This window comes from Anomaloglossus baeobatrachus, chromosome 3, assembly GCF_048569485.1.
Source record: "Anomaloglossus baeobatrachus isolate aAnoBae1 chromosome 3, aAnoBae1.hap1, whole genome shotgun sequence".
Classification (NCBI taxonomy): Eukaryota; Metazoa; Chordata; class Amphibia; order Anura; family Aromobatidae; genus Anomaloglossus; species Anomaloglossus baeobatrachus.
Window position 1 is genome coordinate 661147146 of NC_134355.1, and position 23126 is coordinate 661170271.

Sequence of the window (23126 nt, forward strand, 5' to 3'; positions counted from 1 at the left end):
GTCAGCCTGAAGGACACCTGGTTCCAGCCTGGTTCATCCCAGCTACGCCCGGGTTACTCACTCTGCCACCTTCTGTGAGTAAAACCCCTGAAAGACATTCTGCTTGTGCTGAGTTATTCTGCGCCTTGTGGTTCTACACACTCATACAGGGCCCTGGGGCTTGCCTCACTCTCAGGAGGCTATTACAACTGACTGCACCCACCATCAGCCCCAGGCATCCCTTAATCTGCAGTGGCGGTCCCCACTGACCGCAATTCTGAGAGTGGCGTCACGACAATCCTAGAAGAAGATCTCCTACCTGTGACAAGATCCAGCCGAGTGGAGTCCCTGAAGGTAATGCACCGACACTGCACTTGTGGGGCTTCACACACGCCCCCTTTTCGGCCGTCGCAGCCCTGCAGGAGATTCTTCCCGACAGCCAGAGAGGGCGCTGCAAGATACCGCCGCCCACCCAGCTACGGAGGGTCCCCCACGGGAGTGCGGGCTCTCACGTTGTCCTCCTCACCCCCACCTTCCCCAAAAGACCCCGGCGAGTCCTGAAACTGCCAGCACTACAGCGAAGAGGGGGGGGGGGGAGGGGAAGGTGCCGAGGAGACACCCAGGCAGCCTGGGTGTAGGACTGCACTACCTGGGCGCCCTGCACCGCCATGCTGACCAGATCCGAGGATTCCTCAGGACATCATGATGGAGGTTCCCCAGCCCGTCCAAGCTGCAGATCTGCGATGTCCGGATCCATCATGCTGGATGTCATGATGGAGGTTCCCCAGCCCGTCCAAGCTGTCATCCAGAAAATGCAAGAGGAGGTAATGGACTCCCACCTCCTATTATATACACCATAAAGCTCCCTCCTTTCCTTCCACCACACTCCACCCCCTAACCAATCACCTTCTTTTCCTCATTGTTAAACGAACCAACACTGTTTAACCCCATCAACTCCCTACCCTCCGGGCTGTCATGTCGCCCCTACACCCTATGGGTTCCATGGCTTTCTGACAGCTATCTAAGACGATTCTCCCATACACAGGAGCTCGCGTTCCACCGAGCGTTCCTGACACGTTGACCGGCGGCATATCTCAGGGACAACAATGCGATCAGCAGTCTGAGTTCAGATACACCTGATTGACATCTCTTCCGAACATTAGTCGGCCGATGCTCCTATACACATTGCTCCGTCATACAAATTAGATATCGGTGGGTTTTGCTTACATTAGTCCAATGAGTATGGGAGCCTTTAGAATGAAGAGATTACAACATCTTATCTATATGAAACATAATATACTGTAAATTTTATCCAGTAATATACAATAGAAACTTAAGAGAACCTGCTAGCAGTATTAGCACTATATAAAGTAAATTGATTAAACTATTAAACTGATGTCTGAGGTTAAGGAATACAATCTCTGATTGTTGAATAATCATCCTCTAATTTTTCATTTAATGACATATCCTGTGCATCACTGCAGAAATTGGAGGGTAAGGTCTTTTTCTACTTCGCCACACCTCTACCACCCTTCTTTGTTGCTTTTACAAGTCACTGATCATTCAGTGGCCTCCCTCATTTTTGAAGTTCAGTTTCGTCACCATAAGCACTGCTGTGGGCGGTGCATGCACAGAGTGATTTTTTGGCCTGTCTGCAGGTTTTTAATGAAATAACGGCGGATGTAATGCATTTGTGGTGCCCCTGCGGCTTCAGGTGCCACAGGGTACTGCACCTCACCCGAGGTGCAGTATTCATCTCAGAAATAGAGGAGGTAGTCACCAGTAATCACCATCAACACACTCATCCAACACATAAACACGGGAGCTCTTCCACTGGGATTGGGCTAGGGTAGATGCTGGGGTGGCTATCATGAGGTAATGGACCTCTTGCCCACTAGTTCAGGAACCCGGGAGACGGGGCACCAACAGGTGTAGTTACTGTAGGAACTATCACATTCAGTAGTCAGTCTGTTCCGGGTGCAGGAAGCACCAGGTCGCACTCAGGAGGAGATTAGCAGAGACCAGGACAGTTCGGTGCCCGTGGTCTGGAGCTGGAATCTCGACCTAGGTTCTTAGGAAAAAAGAGGGATCCCAGGGTTTGTGGGGAGTGCAGAAGGCACCTATGACCTGTTCCACGGCCCAGGAGCTGGAGGTGGAGGGAAACTGTAGAATGGAGACGCACAGAAGGAAACACCGGCCTCGACCTCCGACGTATCCAGGATCGGCTGAAGCCCATCACAGTGTAGCTCGGTGCTCCAACGGCGGTGTGCTTCCAGTGAGTAAAGAACTTGAACTGCACCATCTGTGTCCTCCCGTTAATGCCGGTGCTTCCATAATTGTGCCCCTTCGCCATAGGCGGCTACCACTCATATCATCCTCCCTGGGGCCAAACTGTGCCTGTGGAGAGCTGTGACACCCGAGCTGCATTACCATCTGCCTCAGAAGTGAGAAGTCATGTAGCGGCGGCTAATAATTGGCCGCACACCACAGGTGCGTCACGAACAACCTCTCCCATTGTCCCCATCCCCAGCTATATTGACACCGCCCGGGTCACGGAACTGGACAAGGCCACTGCGGCAAATCAGGAGATGCATCGCGGCCCAGTGACGGGTAACCACAAGACCCCATGGGCGCGTCACATGCGCAGATCCACATATTGGCTCAGTGAAAAAGTAATTGAGCTGAAATGTTGATCTGTGCATGTGTGCCGCCCCCGTGTCAGCAGCCGGGCTGCTCGGATCTGGATCCGCCGTGGCTCAAGGGGTCTCCGGACCCGGGGGTCGTGCGGCCACTCAAATGAAGGGGGTATTTACAGGGGATTGTGTTAAAGTTTGTGACACCACCCATGGTATGTGGTAATTTGGAGTACCACCGCTGCAGTTGGGAGTACCCGGGGTGATGGAATGGGGCAGCCAGGTGTTAGAACCCTCCACGGGTAGGGGGGATGCTCTGGGACTCGGTGATGGAGACCGGGGAGTGCCGTCGGATGAGAAGGGGGTCACTTGCGTACTCACTCAGTCCATAAAGCTGACACCGACAACTAGATAAACCAAAGTTCTGAATACTGCTGCCGCTGAGGGGAGCTAGTTTGGGTTCCGTCCCCAATGGTGCTGCCTTGTGATCCGTGATCTGCCTCCTGGCACTAAATTCTCTTCTTTGTCGGTCCCGGTAGTATGGAACTTGCTGGGTCCCACTCCCCACTATGGCTAAATGTGGGAGCTTGCTCTCTGGGTTCACGCTTGGGATTTTCTGGACCATTTTAGTGGAAAGTCCTATCCCCCTCGTTGCGCTAGTACCCCGATTCTGGAGAGGGTGGACAGTGGATCTTGAAGGCTCCGTTCTTGTCGGGTAAATTGTCAGGTTGCCTGAAGCTACTCCCTGATCTAGGGTCCATGTGTCGCGGGCGGAGGAGGGGACGCTGCGCTCACCCACTGCTCGGGTCCGGCTGCTGCTGCTCGGTGGTGGCTCGAGCGGTGGGCCGGATCCCGTGGACTCGAGCGGCGCTCCTCGCCCGTGAGTGAAAGGGGGTAGTTTGGTTTAGGGATATTGTCCGTGACGCCACCCACGGTTGTGGTGAGGTTGTGACACCACCGCTGCTCTGGACGGGGATCCCGGGAGCGATGACAGGGAGCAGCTTGGATGTTGTTTCTCCCCTCCGTGGGTAGGGGGGTTGGTTGTCCCGGGGCCCGGTGAGGGAGGGAGGGATGGCAGGCGGGTTACGGGGCCTGGTGAGGTGCAGGGTCGCGGGGGCAGCACGATGCCACACGGCACAGTGGTACTCCCTCAGCCAATGATGAATGCAAAGTCTCCGGTAAAACAAACGGCTGGATGGACGGGTCCCACAGACGGCTGCGGTAGCTCTCCCGGTAGGTTGGTGTTGACTGCCTTTCCCTGCACCTGTGTTATGTTCACGGTTCTAATGGCTTCCCACCGGTAACCCGCTCCCCAGCTTGGATAGATGCTGAGGGAGCCCCTTTTGCCCGCAGGCTCTGGCCCTGGGAACTGTAGCCTTGGCGGTGACTGTATTTCCCTTCATGGTTTGAGCGGTTGCCTTCAATCGGGTCTTGACTACTGGGAAACCCCGGAGGTTCCCTTCGCTAACGGATTTGACCGGTTTTACGGCGACTCCTAGCCTGGTCGGGGTCCGTAGGCCCTGCCGAATGGTGCTGGATTCTCTTCGCTCCCCGATCCGGTACCGGCGGGCCACCGCTCGTCCTGGGTCCTTACGGTTCACTTCAATCAGCCTCTCCTGCAGAGAGTCACCACCGTCTGCCAACCTTGCTGTATGTGCCCGGGCCACGCACCCGGACACGGTCAGTCTCCTCTACTACCACTTCACTCCTCAAACTCCAAAACTGATCTCACTCCTTTTTCCCGCCTCCAGGACTGTGAACTCCTCGGTGGGCGGGGCCAACCGCCTGGCCCACCCCCTGGTGTGGACATCAGCCCCTGGCGGGAGGCAAAAAGGATTTGTGTTTGACCTTGGTGTGCCTAGCCAGGGTGTGGGGTGTGTTGTTGCAGTACCTGTAACGTCCTGGCTTGTCCAGGGCGCCACACACATACCCTGTCGTGCCCTGGTCCCAGCCCGATGATGGTGCAAGGCCACCGGGTGTCCTCCTCAACAGTTCCGTGCCCCTTGCCACGATCCCCTGCGACCGGGGGTCCAGCTCCTCTAGGCCCAGACCACAGTCTGTTCCTGACCTCCTCTCTCATTCACTTCCAACACACTTCTCTCCCCACCTGACACTCCTGACCTCCCCTAACCAACCCCCCAAGTGGGCGACCCTATTCCACTCAGGCCGTCCACTGATGTGTCTGGTGGGTGTGGTGTAGAGTGTACCTAGGATTTAATTAGCTGGTGTAGGCAACACCATGTAGTTGGGGACCCATAACCAAGGAGGAGGTGGATATTGCACGGGAGGGCAGATTGTACAATACCCTGTGACGACCTGATAGTCCAAGGGCGTCACACATGCGCCGCCTAAGGCGTCATTTTATTGAAGGCATTCTGTGGAATCACACTTCTCACGTGCCACCCATTCCAATGACAGTGGCGGCAGTACAGAATTTAAAAAGAGGCAGATCACTGAATAATCAGTGAGATCTAAATGATAAAAAAGAGGCAGACAAAGGGGGCTATCTGGGGCTCCTGATCTATATAGGAGGCTATGTGAGGCTCCTGCTGTATAGAAGGGCTATGTGGGGCTCCTGCTGTGTACAGTCGCTATTGGGGCTCCTACTGTATACAGGGGATATGTGGGGCTCCTGCTGCATACAAAGGCTATCTGGGGCTCCTGCTTTATACAGGGGCCATGTGGGTCTCCTGCTGTTCATAGGGGCTATGTTGGGCTCATGCTGTATATAAGGGCTATGTGGGTCTCCTGCTGTATATAGGAGGCTATGTGAGGCTCATAATGTTCATAGAGGCCAGTCTGTATACAGGGGCTATGTGGGGTTGCTGCTGTATAAAGGGGCTATGTGGGGCTACTGCTGTATACAGGGGCTATGTGGCACTGCTGCTGTATACAGGGGCTATGTGGGGCTGCTGCTGTATAAAGGGGCTATGTGGGGCTGCTGCTGTAAACAAGGGCTATGTTAAATTTCTCCCCCCCTGCTCTATTATGTTTAGTGCTGTATATAAGGGAAAGAAACTTGCGTGGCGCTCGTTTGGCATGTACAGATCTGCATCTGCGTGCTAATTGTCTCTGGCGGGGGCACAGACCACGGCAATGGGGGCCGCTTGGATCAGGGATCATGGCTGTGGCTCGAGTGGCAGCCGGACCCGGGGCTTGTGCAGCAGCCCGCTGCCCCACAACTGAATAAAGGGGTTATTTACAGGGGCGAGTTTGTCAGTGATGCCACCCGTGGGTTGCGGTGATGGTTGGTGGCACCGCCGCTGCCTTGGTATGGGGCACCTGGTGCTGATGGAGCAGTGCAGCAGGGTGATATCCCCTCCACGGGTAGGGGAGGTGTTGTCCCGGGGGCCCAGGTCTAGGTGGAGTGGAGTGCTGGGGCGCAGTCTGCAGGGATGGACCGGATGATACCGGTGTACTCACTATTTGAATAAAGTCACACAGAGTCCAGATAGTAAACCAAGTGCCGGATACCGGTAGCCTCCGGAGGGGTGTGCTCGGGTCCCGCACACTAGTAGACAGGACAGGGGCCCTTCCTCCTGCACTTCTGTGTTGTTGTCTTGTGTGTTGACAAGTCCGCAGGAAACGGGGTAAGTCCGCGTCCAGTGTCTTTGCAGTGGGAGCTGTGGGAGCTGTCAACCACGAGATTTGACCCTTGGGATTTTAGCAGGCACTTGCAGACGCACTATCCCCGCGTTGGGCTTCCGTCTCGCTCTATCTGGGCTGCTAGTGGGACAAGACTTGGAATCTTGTCCCCTGCTGGTTGATTGGAAAAGTGCTTGAAGTGTCCTCGCCCTAGGGTCCAGGTACCCCGACTGTGCACGGCCTTCGGACCGGATTCCCGCTGTCGGCACCGGCGGGCTACAACCCTGCCCAGGTCCACTTAAGGTCTCCCGCGACCGGATCTCCATCGCCTATGGCCCTGCTTTGCCGTCTGCCACCTTATCAGCTCAGGTAGTCCGGTAGTCGGGGAGCTACAACCCCCGACTACCACTGCACTCCTCTAACTTCCACTCCCCAGACTTATCTGACTTGTTTCCTCCCCTGACACCTCAGGACCCCTAGGTGGGCGTCACCATCTGCCTGACCCCGCCCACTGGTGTGTCCCTATTGTCCTTGGGAGGGGTGACTAGGCTTTTGTGGCTCGTGTTGTACCTGTGTGGGGTTGTACCTGTGAAGGACAAGGAGGAGAGAGTCCTGCATCTAGAAGATGGATGCAGTCTCCTGTGACAACCTGATTTTTGTCAGGGCGTCAAACTAATCACATGGCCTATGTGAGCGAAATACTCTCCTTTTATGCTTCTGTAACTCCAAATTAATAAGATTTGTTTTACGAGCGCTTGGGAAGTCAATAAAGCACACTCTTAGTATGGTGTACTCAAAGAATTTTGCTTTATTAGCACATGTAACCAGTTTATATAGGGTCACAAGCAAAGCCCTTGTCCCTCTGAACTATGTATCAATAAGAACAACAGGGGCATGAATGGAAATGTGAAAGTCCCCCGCCCATCAGTGGTAGCTGAGCCCTCTTACATCATTAGCTATAGGACAAGATGGAAACTATAGGAACATAATAGAATCTATTGTCTCACACCTATCTTATGATCTATGAAAAGATGATCATGCGAAATATCACATGATACTTCAGAATGGGGGACCCTCGCCTTCTAAACTGCCCGGGGTACTGGCTACCCTTAATTCTCCTCTGATAGTGTCACCAACCCACAATCATAATGACAATGTTACAGAGTTTAACCTGACATGGAAAGTAATACTTCCGTTTTCCCTTCCCATTTACCGTGTCCTTTTGCTATTTCATAAAACATTGGCACTTTTGGTCTTCCTGAAAATTCGTCTGCATGATTGACCAGGGCGTCTTTCACAGCATCGTATCCGCAAAGCACAACGACTTTCTCTTGTCCTAATTGTATCGTGTATATAGGTCCATACTTCTTAGAGAGCTGGAAAATTAAAAGTAGGTTTCGTTATACAAAATTCCAGAAATGTTAACACTATGACACTTATTTTTGGCATCCATAATTTGATTACTTAAAGATCTTTGTAATACCTACTCAGGAACGGAAGTAAGAACAGAGAGCCACTGAGAGAGGTAGCTCCCATGTACAAAAAAGCAGGTGCCATTATGAAAAGGTATAAACATTTGTGTTAGAAAATGAGGAACACTTTTTATTCCTGACCCCAGGTCTAAACCCTAAACCACCCATTTGCAGATTCAGATTGTCTAAACTTCTCCAGTATATACGGCCGGAATCCCCACCTCCGGTGTAGGTGGAGGCCGGCATGACTTTGGTTAGGGGGAGGTGACCAGAAAAGGGAGGTGGATACCAGGGGATTGTTGGGGTATATGTAGGGCAGCTTGGAGGGGGAGGACCTTTTTGGCCTGCGGCTCCCTAGGGATTGTCCCGCCAACCCTCCATTCCTTGGTGATGGTGTGCAGGGTTATGGTGGCAGTTGGCGGTTGGGGTATGTTCTCAAAGTCAGTGTAAATTGTATTGATGTCCAAGGAGATGTGGATCCCTTTAATTTCCTGGTTTGGGTTGGTGATCTGGTGATTTTGGGGGAACACCGGCAATGGAATGTCAAATTTGGGATTTAACCCTTCCCCCTCCCACTTTTATATTGGTGCTCCTGAGTTGGTGGTTGCAGCTGGGAGTAAGTATGGTTTAGAGGGAAGGTAGTGTTTATTGGGTTACTAGTCAAACACCAGATTTATGGGCTTCAAGGACCTCACCCCTATTGTGTATTATATATATATATATATATATATATATATATATATATATATATATATATATATATAAAATAAAGGCTGCTGCGGCCATTTACATCCAACTTAGTTGTCTGTGGTTATTTCATAGTTGTTTGGATTAAGGAGGGTTACATAAAAAGGTGGTAAAGGGGAAACTCGACTATACCAATGTCATGTTTTTTCCCAGGACACCATAAAGTTATAAATCCATGAACTTATTTGGGTTGTCGGAATAGTAAAACCACTGTCACTGTCAATTATACCCACTAGAGGATTCCAAGTAAACAGGGGAGGGGGATCTCCTTTTCAAGACTCTCAGCCCATGTGAAAAGTGGCTTTAGAACAGTATTTTGTGCTGGAGGACTTAATATGTACAGTGAGTGCATAAAGGGGTATCCAAATGGTTTAAAGGAGAGCTGGGTAATCCTTAAATTCCCCTGTGGTGGCATGGAAATTGAATACTTCCTACTAGATTTACCCACAAGTTACAGCTGATCATTGGTGATCCATTGGCATGACCCTTCAATCTGCTAATTGGTGAGCTAGCTGACCTTTCTAACAATAGAGATTCTATCAAATGGACTGTGCCCTTATAGGGATTCAATTAGTAGGACCAAATCTTCGAAGCCTTTTATTTGGCCATGCAGTTAATAAGAAGTTGAATAAAATGATACCTCGATATCTACAATTTGAAGTCTTATTCGAGAGAAATCTACATTTTTTATAATATGTAAATAAACTGTTAAAGGGAACCTGTCAGGTGCAATATGCGCCCAGTACCACGAGCAGTTCTGGGTGCATATAACTAATGAAGAAAAAGCAAGAAAGCCAGCACTAAATGTGCACTACTGCACTAAAAATTCTCTCTGGGGCAGTCCTACTCTAAATTTTTTTATATAAAATGTGCCATACGGCTTCACATATAAAAAAGTAGAACTGTTCTTAGCAGCACTTACCTGGTGCTTTTCAATACCGTACCCATGACTGAATCATGGCCGTGGATGGGACAGGCCCAAGCAAATGTTGCATGAAGTAAATAGCCTGTGGACAGGGCTTGATGACTGAATGTGAACAGCCACCAATTGCCAAAATCATTGAATTGGTTGGTGGCTGACCTCCATCTTGCCAAAGCACCCCAATCGGGTTTGTTTTTCCACCTGTCTTGATTTTGGCAATTAGTGGCTGTTCACATTCAGCCATCAAGGTCGTCCAACGGATATTTATTTCATGCAGTACTTGCTTGGGCCTGTCCCGCCCATAGCCATGATTCAGTCATGGATACAGGATTTAATAAGCACTTGGTAAGTGCTGCTATAAACAGTAGAGTTAAGCGATGTTCGAGGTTCGCCAATTTCATGTTCGAGTGATATTGGGGGTGTTCGAGCTCGAGCTCGAACCTGAGCTTTTTGCTAAAAGCTCGACAGTTCGAGTTAAGTTTGATAACGGTTCGATCAACAAAAACGTGGCTTTTCACAGTAAGGCTATGTGCACACGTTGCTGTCTGCATGCGTCCTGCATCCCCAGCACAATCCCTCTCTCTTTCCTACTCACCGATCATGGGCGCCTTGCTGCACGGCTGTCAGAAATCTGCGGCGTATTTTGCTCTTTAGAAAATGACTGCCGCTTCATTATTCAATCAGGTATTCCGTGCTTTCCCCGCCCACCGGTACCCATGATTGGTTGTAGTCAGACACGCCCCCACGATGAGTGACAGCTGTCTCACTGCAACCAATCACAGCCGCCTGCGGGCGGGTCTATATAATGCAGTAAAATAAATAAATAAATAATAAAAAAACACACACATAGGGCTCTGCACCCCCCACCACATAGGGCTCTGCACCCCCACACACACATCGGGCTCTGCACCCCACACCACATCAGGCTCTGCAACCGTCCCCCCCCCACACACACACACACACACACAGCGCTCTGTACCCCCCCACCATCATTTTGCACTGCTCCCCTCCTCCCTCTCACCATCATTCTGTACCGACCCCTACACCTATAGGGAATACATGTAGGCTACATTCACATGACCATTCCATTTTTGCGGTCCACAAAAAATGGTCCACTTTTTTCACAGATGCATCTGTGTGTCATCTGTGTGCCTTCCATTTTTTTTTCAGACCGCAAAAAATGAAAGCAGCAAGAAAGATAAATAGATGAGTAGATAAAGATGGATAGATAGATATAGAGACAGAGAGATAGAGGGATGAATGAATGACTGAATGAATGAACAGAGGGATAGATAGATAGATAGATAGATAGATGAGAAAGACATATATAATGTCCCACCCCCCCGCATATTTTAAGCTGGCACCCTTTAGTGACTTTCATGTGGGTGCTTAGCCTTGTATTTAGCCAAAAAATAAATAAATAATTTTAAAAAAAAAACGACGTTTGGGTGCCACTATCTTTTGAAGCCAGCTAGGGTAAAACAGACAGAAGCAGCTTCACCTTGGCTGGTAATCCAAAACAGAGGGCACCCCACGCTGTTATTTTAAATTGGATCACCAGCCAAGGTAAAATGGACAGCTGGGGTCTGGTATTCTCAGACTAGGGAGGTCCACTGTTATTGGACACTCCCCAGCCTAAAAATAGCAGGCTACAGCTGCCCCAGAAGTGGCACATCCATTAGATCTGACAATCCTGGTGCTTCGCCCCAGCTCATCCTGTGTCCTGGTGTGGTGGCAAACGGGGTAATATATGGGGTTGATGCTAGATGTGTAATGTGTCGCCCTGGGCAAGCCAGGGGTCACAGGTCACAACACCACCACACCCCACACTCCAGGTAGGCACATCACAGCTAACCACAAATCCTTGTTGCCTTCCTCCAGGAGTCTGATGATGCACACCAGGGGGTGGGCCAGGCGGTTGGCTCCGCCCATCGAGGAGCTCACAGCTCTGGAGGCAGGAAGTAACCAGGCAGTCCAGTGAGGGACATGAGAGAGTGAACAGCAGAGTAGCCCAGGCAGGGCTTGAGTGCAGTTCTGTCAGGGAGGAGGAAGTGGAAGGAGTGAAGCCCAGGCAGGGCAAGAGTAAAGAGGAGAGTTCAGTTTGGGAGTAAAGGAAAGTGAAAGTGAAAGTAGAGAAGTGGAAAAGGAGGAAAGCAGGAGAAGTGACAGAGGAGAAAGAAGCCTGAAGAGTCCAGCTTTATGAGGGCCAGAACAGCAAGGTCAGCAACGGCGGTGACTGTCTGGAGGGGGACCGTTTGGAAGTTCCTGGAAGGACCCCGTTGGCTGTGTGCCCGGTGGTCTGGAGCAGTGTTCCGAAGGACAGTCAGCACCAGGGCAGGGGCCTCTCGGACCCCGGCAAGGCTAGGAGTCGCCAGATTTGCCAAATCCGTCAGTGACGGGGACGCAGCTCCCCCAACAACCAAGTCCCGAGTGAAGGCAACAGCCCAACCTGAACCGGGGAGACACCGCCACCGCCAGGGCACCAGTTTCCCCAGGGCCAGCGCCTGCGGGCAAAGTGTAGAGCTCCTCCGGCCCAGATTGCAGCCAGGGAGTGGGTAACCGGAGGGAATCCACCGCTACCATCAGTCAACACAGGTGCAAGGAAGAGAGACATCACCGTCACCTACCGGGAGTGCAGGTGCAGCCGTCTGTGGGACCGTCCTACCAGCCGTTGGTTTACCGTACAAACTGTGTCCGTGTGTCAGGCTGAGTGAGTACCATAGTGCCGCAAGGCACAGCGCTGCCCCCGCGTCCCTGCGCCCTCCAGGCCCTACACTTCACATCTCATCACCGGGCCCCGGGATCACCAACCCCTACCCACGGAGGGGCAACACAACACCTGGCTGCTCCGCATCACCATCCCCGGGACCCCCACACTGAGAAGCGGTGGTGCAATCACCACAACCGTGGGTGGCGTCACGAACTATAACAATCCCCACACCCAACAAACACCCCCTTTCACTCACGGGCGAGGAGTGTCGCTCGAGAAAACCCCGGGATCCGGCCCACCGCTCGAGCCACCATTGAGCAGCTGCCGGACCCGAGCAGAAGGGGTGAGCGCTGTGTGCTTACACCCTCCTCCCCGCCCGCGACATGTAATGTGACCTGGCATCAAGCCCTGGGGTTAGTGATGTCAAGCGTCTATCAGATACCCAACATCACCAACCCAGTCAGTAATAAAAAAAAATATACAACAAAAAAAGTTTTATTTGAGAAAACATTCCCCAAAACATTACCTCTTTCATCAATTTATTGAAAAGAACAATCAAATCCGGGTCCAGCGTAATCCAATAAGGGTGTTCCACGATGATCCATACCATAGTCACTGTCCCAGTCAATGAAGAACAGAATGTTCCCCATTGGCTGGGAGACTAGTGCAGTGACCTGAGCTAACATCTATAGGGCAGCCCAGGTCACTGCAGGGGATGACGAGCGCTGCTGTCAGGAGGTTAGATGAGATCATTAACTGCTGTGATGATCTCCTGCACTCCTGATGTCAGCGCTGTCACTGCCTTCTATGCCCGCCGCGTTCTCAGCGAAGAATTGCGGGAGCCCGTGAAGTCACCGCTAGTGAACACAGCAGGCATAGAAGGCAGTCACAGCGCTGATGTCAGGAGAGCAGGAGATTGTCACAGCAGGTAATGATCTCAACTAACCTCCTGACAGCAGCACTCATCATTCCCGCAGCTGCCCACACTGCAGTGTGAGAAGCTGCTGATACTGCAGTGTGAGAAGCTTCTAATACTGCAGTGCGGGCAGACGCGGGGCTGGCAGAGAGCGAGACACAGACTGCACGGGCACTCCTGCTATCCTGAGCAGGGGGCCCGATGCTGGCGGTGACACCGTGGGCGGGGAGAGTACGGGGTGCGGTGGTATGTGTGGGAGGGTGCAGGGAAGAGGGGCAGGGACTCCACGCACTGTACCCGCCCAGCAGGGCGGCAACAAGCTGTTCACAGATTTGCATGTCAACATGGTCCTGTCCATGTTGACATGAAATGACCAGAAGCAGCAAAATCACGGTAGGAGCGGTCACATGACCACTCTGAGCCGGGGGAGAGGGGCTGACAGCAGGGCAGGTAAGTGGCCCCAATGTAGCCCAATAGGGAAATAATAAAAAAAGTCAACTAGATAACCCCTTTAAATATCTGCTCTACAAACTGTATTTAGCCATTCCTTTAACCTCAGATAGAACAGAATAATTCAAGATTAATAAAATATAAATAAAATCTAAATGTTACCTGATGCAATGTCTTATATGGTCTATTCCGGTCCAGAATATGCAAATTGCCAATGATCGGTAGGGGTCTTGGTCCGGGGGGCAGATTATGAGCATTTCTTTGCCGTCCAAAGAAAAATAAGGCAATGGAAAGAGTCACAATGACAGAAAGAACCAATGTGATGGGATCTGTGATGTCCATGGTACCTGGAAAAGTTTTTATTAAAAAACAAACATAAACATGATTGTTTGAGTTTGTCATACTGTACTTGTGAGTCAGTAACATAAGAAAGAAAGTCCGCGCTTCAAATAAATATCTAGCGCATGACATATTTGGGTACTAACTATAATATATGTACTTCCTTAAGAAATTGTTTATATTTTTTTTTCATATAAACTTTCCCTTCTGTAAGAAAGCCTCTGAGCCCCTCCTTTAGCCCCAATATTCCTCCATGCACAACCACATCCAAACTGTCTGCTTTACACATTAGTATCCACCATGCCACCCGCCTGTGCGACAACAGTCCAGACCTTGGAGATATTGGTATCCCTTCTGCATCCTTCTCTGCTTCCTCCTCTTCCTCTAGGACCACCATATCCTCGCGCAGATTATTCAACGTGTATGGAGCAGGACCACACAACTAATCTCATCTTGTGTGATGCACTACACTGATCCATGTATCTAACCCTAGCATGTGATCATCTGCATATTTATTAGCAACATGTGAGACTGGGAAGTTTCAGAAGGAGACACGGTGACTTCACGTGTGGCCTGTGTTCTGGCTTTGCCCATACAGTCATATGAAAAAGTTTGGGCACCCCTATTAATGTTAACCTTTTTTCTTTATAACAATTTGGGTTTTTGCAACAGCTATTTCAGTGTCATATATCTAATAACTGATGGACTGAGTAATATTTCTGGATTGAAATGAGGTTTATTGTACTAACAGAAAATGTGCAATCTACATTTAAACAAAATTTGACCGGTGCAAAAGTATGGGCACCCTTATCAATTTCTTGATTTGAACACTCCTAACTACTTTTTACTGACTTACTAAAGCACTAAATTGGTTTTGTAACCTCATTCAGCTTTGAACTTCATAGGCAGGTGTATCCAATCATGAGAAAAGGTATTTAAGGTGGCCACTTGCAAGTTGTTCTGCTATTTGAATCTCCTATGAAGAGTGGCATCATGGGCTCCTCAAAACAACTCTCAAATGATCTGAAAACAAAGATTATTCAACATAGTTGTTCAGGGGAAGGATAGAAAAAGTTGTCTCAGAGATTTAAACTGTCAGTTTCCACTGTGAGGAACATAGTAAGGAAATAAAAGAAGAACACAGGTACAGTTCTTGTTAAGCCTAGAAGTGTCAGGCCAAGAAAAATATCAGAAAGGCAGAGAAGAAGAATGGTGAGAACAGTCAAGGAAGATCCACAGACCACCCTCAAAGACCTGCAGCATCATCTTGCTGCAGATGGTGTCAATGTGCATCGGTCAACAATACAGCGCACGTTGCACAAGGAGAAGCTGTATGGGAAAGTGATGCAAAAGAAGCCGTTTCTGCAAGCACACCACAAACAGAGTTGTCTGAGGTGTGCAAAAGCACATTTGGACAAGCCAGTTACATTTTGGAAGAAGGTCCTGTGGACTGCTGAAACAAAGATTGAGTTGTTTGGTCATACAAAAAGGTGTTATGCATGGAGGCAAAAAAACACGGCATTCCAAGAAAAGCACTTGCTACCCACAGTAAAATTTGGTGGAGGTTCCATCATGCTTTGGGGCTGTGTGGCCAATGCCGACACCGGGAATCTTGTTAAAGTTGAGGGTCGCATGGATTCAACTCAGTATCAGCAGATTTTTGACAATAATGTGCAAGAATCAGTGACGAAGTTGAAGTTACGCAGGAGATGGATATTTCAGCAAGACAATGATCCAAAACACCGCTCCAAATCTACTCAGGTATTCATGCAGAGGAACAATTACAATGTTCTGGAATGGCCATCCCAGTCCCCAGACCTGAATATCATTGAAAATCTGTGGGATGATTTGAAGCGTGCTGTCCATGCTCGGCGACCATCAAACTTAACTGAACTGGAATTGTTTTGTAAACAGGAATGGTCAAATATACCTTCATCCAGGATCCAGGAACTCATTAAAAGCTACAGGAAGTGACTAGAGGCTGTGATTTTTGCAAAAGAAGGATCTACAAAATATTAATGTCACTTTTATATTGAGGTGCCCATACTTTTGCACCGGTCAAATTTTGTTTAAATGCGGATTGCACATTTTATGTTAGTACAATAAACCTCATTTCAATCCAGAAATATTACTCAGTCCATCAGTTATTAGATATTTGAAACTGAAATAGCTGTTGCAAAAACCCAAATTGTTATAAAGAAAAAAGGTTAACATTAATAGGGGTGCCCAAACTTTTTCATATGACTATTTATATGCATATTTTAACTCTCCATCGATCAAATATTTGCCTTTTCATAATTCACGAGGAAGCAAAAGAAGGAAGAATAGAACAAATATTAGATACTTAATGCATAAAAAAAGCTAAATTTTTCCAAGTAACAGTGGTGGACATGTCGCGGGTGGGGAGGGCGCATCGCTCACCATGCTCGGGTCCGGCGCTGCTGCTCGGTGGCTCGAGCGGTGGGCCAGATCCGGGGACTCGAGCGGCGCTCCTCGCCCGTGAGTGAAAGGGGGGGGTAGTGTGGTTTGGGGGATTTGGTCCGTGACGCCACCGACGGTATGTGGTGAGGTTGGGGCACCACCGCTGCTGTTGACGGGGATCCCGGGAGCGATGGCAGGGAGCAGCTGAGATGTTTCTCTCCCCTCTGTGGGTAGGGGGGGGTTGGTGGTCCCGGGGCCCGGTGAGGAGACGGGGAGGCAGGGTCGGGCAAGGTGCAGGGTCGCTTGGACTGCGCAGCGCGGTGCCGGACGGCACGGTAGTACTCACTCAGCCAAAAATGGATGCAAAGTCTCTGGTAAAACAAACGGCTGGATGGACGGGTCCCGCAGCCGGCTGTTGTGGTATCTCCCGGACGGTTGGTGGTGGCTGCCTTTCCCTGCACCTTTTGTGTATCTTTGGTCCCGATGGCTTCCCACCGGTAACCCGCTCCCCATCGTGTATATGGGCTGGAGGAGCCCTTTCGCCCGCAGGCTCTGGCCCTGGGAACTCTAGCTGTGGCGGTAGCTGTATTTCCCTTGTGCTGGTTGGACGGTTGCCTTCAATCGGGTCTTGGCTGTTTGGAAACCCCTGGGGTTCCAGTCACTAATGGATTTTACCTGTTTAACGGCGACTCCAAGGCTTGTCGGGGTCCGCAGGCGCTGCCGGTTTGTACTGGCTTCACTTCGCTCCCCGGTTCGGTACCGGCGGGCCACCGCCCGTCCTCGGTCCTACAGTTCCGCGTTGATCTGCCTCTCCTGCAGACGGCCACCACCGTCTGCCAACCTTGCTCTCGGTGCCCGGGCCACGTACCCAGACACAGTCAGTTTGCTCCTCTACTACCACTTTACTCCTCACTCTTCCACTTCCCTAACTTCACTAACTTCCTTCTCCCGCCTCCAGGACTGTGAACTCCTCGGTAGGTGGGGCCAACCGCCTGGCTCCACACCACCTGGTGTGGACATCAGCCCCTGGAGGGAGGCAACAAGGATTTGGTGTCTGGCTGATGTGCCTATCTCGGGGTGGGGGTGCTGTGTTGTAGTCCCTGTGACGACCTTGTGGCGCCCCTGAGGCTTCCGTCGCCACAGGTCATTGCACCCCACCAGCGGTGTGATGCCCCATTCTGGGAGAGGAAGAGAGTGAACTCCGGTCCCCTGGTAAATCCACACTACACCCATTGTTAGGTACATACTAGGACCAGGGAAAGTGGCAGGCAACCCTCCCATGCTGCATGCTGGGAGGGGTCGTAAGACCCATCCCTGCTCCTATAGGTTACAGCTTAGCAACTGGGAGGTGGGAGGAGCCATCTGAGAGCAGACACAGAAAGGAAGGTCAAGTTAGTTTCAGTCTACCTCAGGGAGAGAGAGAAGCAGCATGTAGTTGGAGGAGAAGAACGAGAGAAAGGAGGGAGGAGGAGGCCTGCTGGAGGCAGGCAAGGAGGAGAAAGAAAAGAAAGAAAGAAAGAAGGAAAGAAAGCTCCAAGTCAGACAGGAGCAGAGAAACTGAAGGAGACACTTCCTGGTGAAGACCCTGGGACCCAGAGGTCCAGGTGACACCACGGAGGAGACAGAAGGAGTCGCAGGGCCGCGGGTAGTCCTGGAAGTATCACGAGCAGGCCTAGAGGTACCAAGGAGAGAGGGCCCTAGAAGTGCCTCGGGTAGTTGTAGGCTGCGGTGGCCTGTTCCACAGTAACATCGGTGGAGAGACTAAGCTGCAACAGGGGACGGTCCCTAGAGACTGGAGGAGTGCAAAATCATCTCCAAACAGTAAAAACCGAGGCCCAGGTAAGGTTGTAGACTCCCAGGGCCAGAACCCATAGCAGACTTCCAGAAAAGGGGCAATCAGCCGACAGGTGACCCCCCAGCCTGGAGGCTGTAGTGGAGGCCAAGCCAGGTCCATCCTAACAAAGGCAAGGCTAAGGAAGACAGCAGAAGAAAGAGACACTAAAAGAAGGGCACCGGCTTTTACTCTCTGAATCACCCAGAAATGGCGAAGGTCCCTGACAGTGGTCCCAGCAGTCTGAGGGTCCCTAAAGCTGTGACAAGAACTGTGAGTAAAGAACTTGAACTGCACCCTTGAAGTGGTCTCTGTTATTTCCGCTGCATAGACACTCACAAGCACCAACTGTGCCCCGGGGCATTGCTCCACCTGTGGGGAGTAGCACCACCACTGCTGCCATATCATCCCCCGGAGGCCTCACACAGCAGCGGCGGCTTAATAGCCGCATACCACAGGTGGCGTCACGAACACAACCTTTATTCAGCAAGCCACATATTGTACTGACACCCACCAGGGCCACGGAGCTGGGCCCAGCCACCACTGACTACCACCGGACTAGTCCGGCCCGGCACCGGGTGTCCCATAGCCCTGGGGTGGGCGAGTCAACTTTGGCGTCACAAACAGGATTCCGTGCCCGGTCTGACCGGGTACTGTGCGCCTGGAGAACCGTGTGACAGACTGTGTACTTTACTGAGAAACCGCCGCCATTAGCGCTGCTGAGAGCGGGAAGAAGGGGGGCGTGTAAGAAGAAAGGGCGCGAAGAGAAGCCCCGCCCCCTTGTCCAAGAAAAGCGCGCGAAGCGGTGCCCGCCATAGAAAACGGAAGAAGAAGAAGTGGCGACTAGATAAGCTGGCTGGCTGGCAGAGAGAGCCTAATCGCCCGACCAGCAGATAAAGAAAATGTACCTGATACTAAGCGGAGCGGTGCCAGCCGTGATGGGCTGGGCGCCAGTCTGGCGCCAGTTGCTAGTGCAACCTCCGGCCCCGCCTCCGAGAAGGAAAAGGGAGCAGCCGAGTGGCGTGGTCGAGCACTCGAGCAGTGTTCCAGGCAGCATTCCCCAGGTCGGAAGCATGGCGGAGGAGCTGCAGCAAGGTGCACCAGGGACCGGAAGAGTGGATCCCGAGCTGGACCTGCTGAAAGAGGAAATGCGAGTCCTGGCCCGGAGGCTGAGCAGCGTGGAGGTGGAAGCGGACCGGCAGAGGGAAACACCGCTGATACCGGAGGGCCTGGGCCAGTGGATGGATGCCGCGGAGCAGCAACAGGGTGAGCTAAATGAACCCCCGATCCGTCCGGACCCATGGCCCTGCCACGCGCCCCCGACCGGCCTCTTCACCGACCCCCTGGCCTTCCCCGCCAGCCCCGCTGACGCCCGGTGGGGCACCGGAGGCCTGCCTGAGATCCCTGCAGACGGAGCCTGGGGTGGGGTGAACCCTGAACAACTAGCGGGCCCCCTGCCGAGTCCCCCCGTGAGCCTCCTGGGAATGGCATCCCTGGGAGTGAATTGGGACGCAGCGCCCATTGAGAGCAGGGGACTGCAGCGGCCGCTGCTCCCCAAGGAAACTCCCCTAGCAGCAGCACCACCCCAAGGCAGACCCAGGCCACAGAACTGAGCAGAGGTCCTGCGACAGCCACTCAGGAGACGCAGACCAGGATCTCCATGGCGTGTGTGATGCAGGGAGCCCGGCCAAAGCAGGGCCCTAGAGACCACAGCAACAGCCCCCTGCAGACAAGCAGCCCTCTGCAGCAGCGCCGTGCAGCACCTGCAAGCAGTCCCACTCCGGTCCAGGCTGCAGAACAGCGCAGAAGGTCAGGGACCAGCGCCCAGGGGATCCAGACGATGATATCGTCAGCGTACCTGCTGCCAGGAGCAATGCCGGAGTGGGACCCCAGCATCTACCCTCGTGAGTGAAGATGAAGAGATGCTGAACTGTATATAGCCCCTGTTTGCCCCTCATTCTTTTTGAAGAAGTCCCTTGTGTTTTACCCCAATGTTCTTTTCGAAGACGACACCCTACCCTGCCTTACTGCCCCTCATTCTTTTCGAAGATGTCACCCCCATGTTTATGTGTACCGGGCCACTAGACTGGAATGTGGTCCCTGGTAAATGTCATGTCTTATGTGTCCTGTGTAACCAGGCCACTGGACTTAGTGGCTGGTTGAGTATATGCCCCATTGTTGTTTGAAAAGAAACGAACTGCCAGGCTACTGGACTTGTTGTAGCCGAAAATGTATATAGTTGCACCCGTTGTGCCCCCTACCAGAATTATGGGGGATGTGCCCAAACTGTGCAATGAACTAAAAGTGCACACATAGTTTCTTTATAAGAAGTTTGCAACGTTTAATTTCATGTGCCTCCCATAAAGGGAAGAAATGTTTTATTGTTTTATGTTTTGCCTACCAAAAATGTTTTGCAGTTCTTCCACATGTTTTTGTTGTTTTTCAGCCCGAGGACGTGCTGGGATTTGCTGTGGGGGAGTGTGGCGCCCCTGAGGCTTCCGTCGCCACAGGTCATTGCACCCCACCAGCGGTGTGATGCCCCATTCTGGGAGAGGAAGAGAGTGAACTCCGGTCCCCTGGTAAATCCACACTACACCCATTGTTAGGTACATACTAGGACCAGGGAAAGTGGCAGGCAACCCTCCCATGCTGCATGCTGGGAGGGGTCGTAAGACCCATCCCTGCTCCTATAGGTTACAGCTTAGCAACTGGGAGGTGGGAGGAGCCATCTGAGAGCAGACACAGAAAGGAAGGTCAAGTTAGTTTCAGTCTACCTCAGGGAGAGAGAGAAGCAGCATGTAGTTGGAGGAGAAGAACGAGAGAAAGGAGGGAGGAGGAGGCCTGCTGGAGGCAGGCAAGGAGGAGAAAGAAAAGAAAGAAAGAAAGAAAGAAGGAAAGAAAGCTCCAAGTCAGACAGGAGCAGAGAAACTGAAGGAGACGCTTCCTGGTGAAGACCCTGGGACCCAGAGGTCCAGGTGACACCACGTAGGAGACAGAAGGAGTCGCAGGGCTGCGGGTAGTCCTGGAAGTATCACGAGCAGGCCTAGAGGTACCGTGCAATGGACTGGAAGTGCACACGTAGTAGTTTCTTTATAAGAAGTTTGCAACGTTTACCAATATGTGCCTCCCATAAAGGGAAGAAATGTTTTATTGTTTTACTGTTATGCATAACAAAAATGTTTTTGCAGTTTTTCCACGTTTTTGTTGTTTTTCAGCCCGAGGACGTGCTGGGATTTGCTGTGGGGGAGTGTGGCGCCCCTGAGGCTTCCGTCGCCACAGGTCATTGCACCCCATCCAGCGGTGTGATGCCCCATTCTGAGAGAGGAAGAGAGTGAACTCCGGTCCCCTGGTAAATCCACACTACACCCATTGCTAGGAACACACTGGGACCAGGGAAAGTGGCAGACAACCCTCCCATGCTGCATGCTGGGAGGGGTCGTAAGACCCATCCCTGCTCCTATAGGGTAGAACAGGGCAATTGGGGAGGTGGGAGGAGCCATCTGAGAGCAGACACAGAGAGGAAGGTCTAGTTTGGTTGGTTTACCTCAGAGAGTGAGAGAGTGAGGAGCCAGCATGTAGTTGGAGAAGAACGAGAGAAAGGAGGGAGGAGGAGGCCTGCTGGAGGCAGGCAAGGAGGAAAGAAAGAAAGAAAAGAAAGAAAGAAGGAAAAGAAGCTCCAAGTCAGACAGGAGCAGAGAAACAGAAGGAGACGCTTCCTGGTGAAGATCCTGGGACCCAGAGGTCCAGGTGACACCACGTAGAAGACAGAAGGAGTCGCAGGGCCACAGGTAGTCTGTATAGCTGTCGGGGCAGTTTAGAGCTACGGTGGCCTGTTCCACAATAACATCGGTGGAGGGAACTAGCTGCAACAGGGGACGGTCCCTAGAGACTGGAGGAGTGCAAAGATCATCTCCAAACAGTAAAAACCGAGGCCCAGGGAATGTTGTAAACTCCCCGGGCCAGAACCCATAGCAGAACTTCCAGAAAAGGGGTAATCAGCCGACAGGTGACCCCCCAGCCTGGAGGCTGTAGTGGAGGCCAAGCCAGGTTTATCCTATTAAAGGCAAGGCTAAGGAAGACAGCAGAAGAAAGAGACACTTAAGAGAAGGGTACCGGCTTTTACTCTCAGAATCACCCAGAAACGGCGGAGGTCCTTGACAGTGGTCCCAGCAGTCCAAGGGTCCCAACAGTACTGTGACAAGAAGTGTGAGTAAAGAACTTGAACTGCACCCTTGGAGTGGTCTCTGTTATTCCAGCTGCATAGACATTCACAAGCACCAACTGTGCCCCGGGCATTGCTCCACCTGTGGGGAGCAGTACTACCATTGCTGCCATAACATCATCCCGGTGGCCTCACACAGCAGCGGCGGCTTAATAGCCGCATACCACAGGTGGCGTCACGAACACAAACTTTATTCATCAAGCCACATATTCTACTGACACCCACCAGGGCCACGGAGCCGGGCCCAGCCACCACTGACTACCTCCGGACTAGTCCGGCCCGGCACCGGGTGTCCCATAGCCCTGGGGTGGGCGAGTCACTCCTTCAACCCATTACCACTGCCACCCTCCTTTACCTATCAAGGAAACCTTCAAAAGGGACCTGAAGACCTACATCTTCCAGCAAGCCTAGAACCTGCACTATCCCCGTTTTCGGTACCATTCACCTACATAGCTCCCCTTCTAACTCTCCCAGGTACATCATATTCACAATTATTTGGACAGACATTTAGTGCTTTCTCATTTTCCCCAATTGATAGCATAGTACTACCTACTTATTTAATTTATTTTATTTATTTAATTTATTTTAATTTCTCCTTTTCTTTAACAGGTTCTACGCGGATCCTATTCACTACCTGCGGCTCCTCCTCACATTTCTTTATTCGATATAATTTTAAATAAACATCAATTTTTCATAATTCCTGCCTACATCATTGTTCCTTCTTTCCCTTTCATACAGACCTAGAGTGTCAGTGTTCAGGCTCTTCTCCACTTGTGTTAAAAAAAATCACAGCAATACTCAGCTACAAATGTGAGTCAAGTGTCTTGCGTGTGGTCTGCGTACGTTTTTTTTTTTTTCTCACATAGCATCCGTATGTAATGCGAGTGCTATGTGAGTGC

The 23126-nt window shown here is 51.4% G+C and overlaps 1 protein-coding gene across 1 annotated transcript in view; it reads right to left on the minus strand.

Annotated features, from left to right (window-relative positions):
• LOC142297000 (cytochrome P450 2C14-like) overlaps positions 1–23126 on the minus strand; it is a 398577-nt gene that overhangs the window by 88286 nt on the left and 287165 nt on the right. The window contains exon 5 of the mRNA XM_075341207.1: positions 7411–7573. Within this exon, the coding sequence (XP_075197322.1) occupies positions 7411–7573 (163 nt within the window). The remainder of the gene's footprint in view (positions 1–7410; positions 7574–23126) is intronic.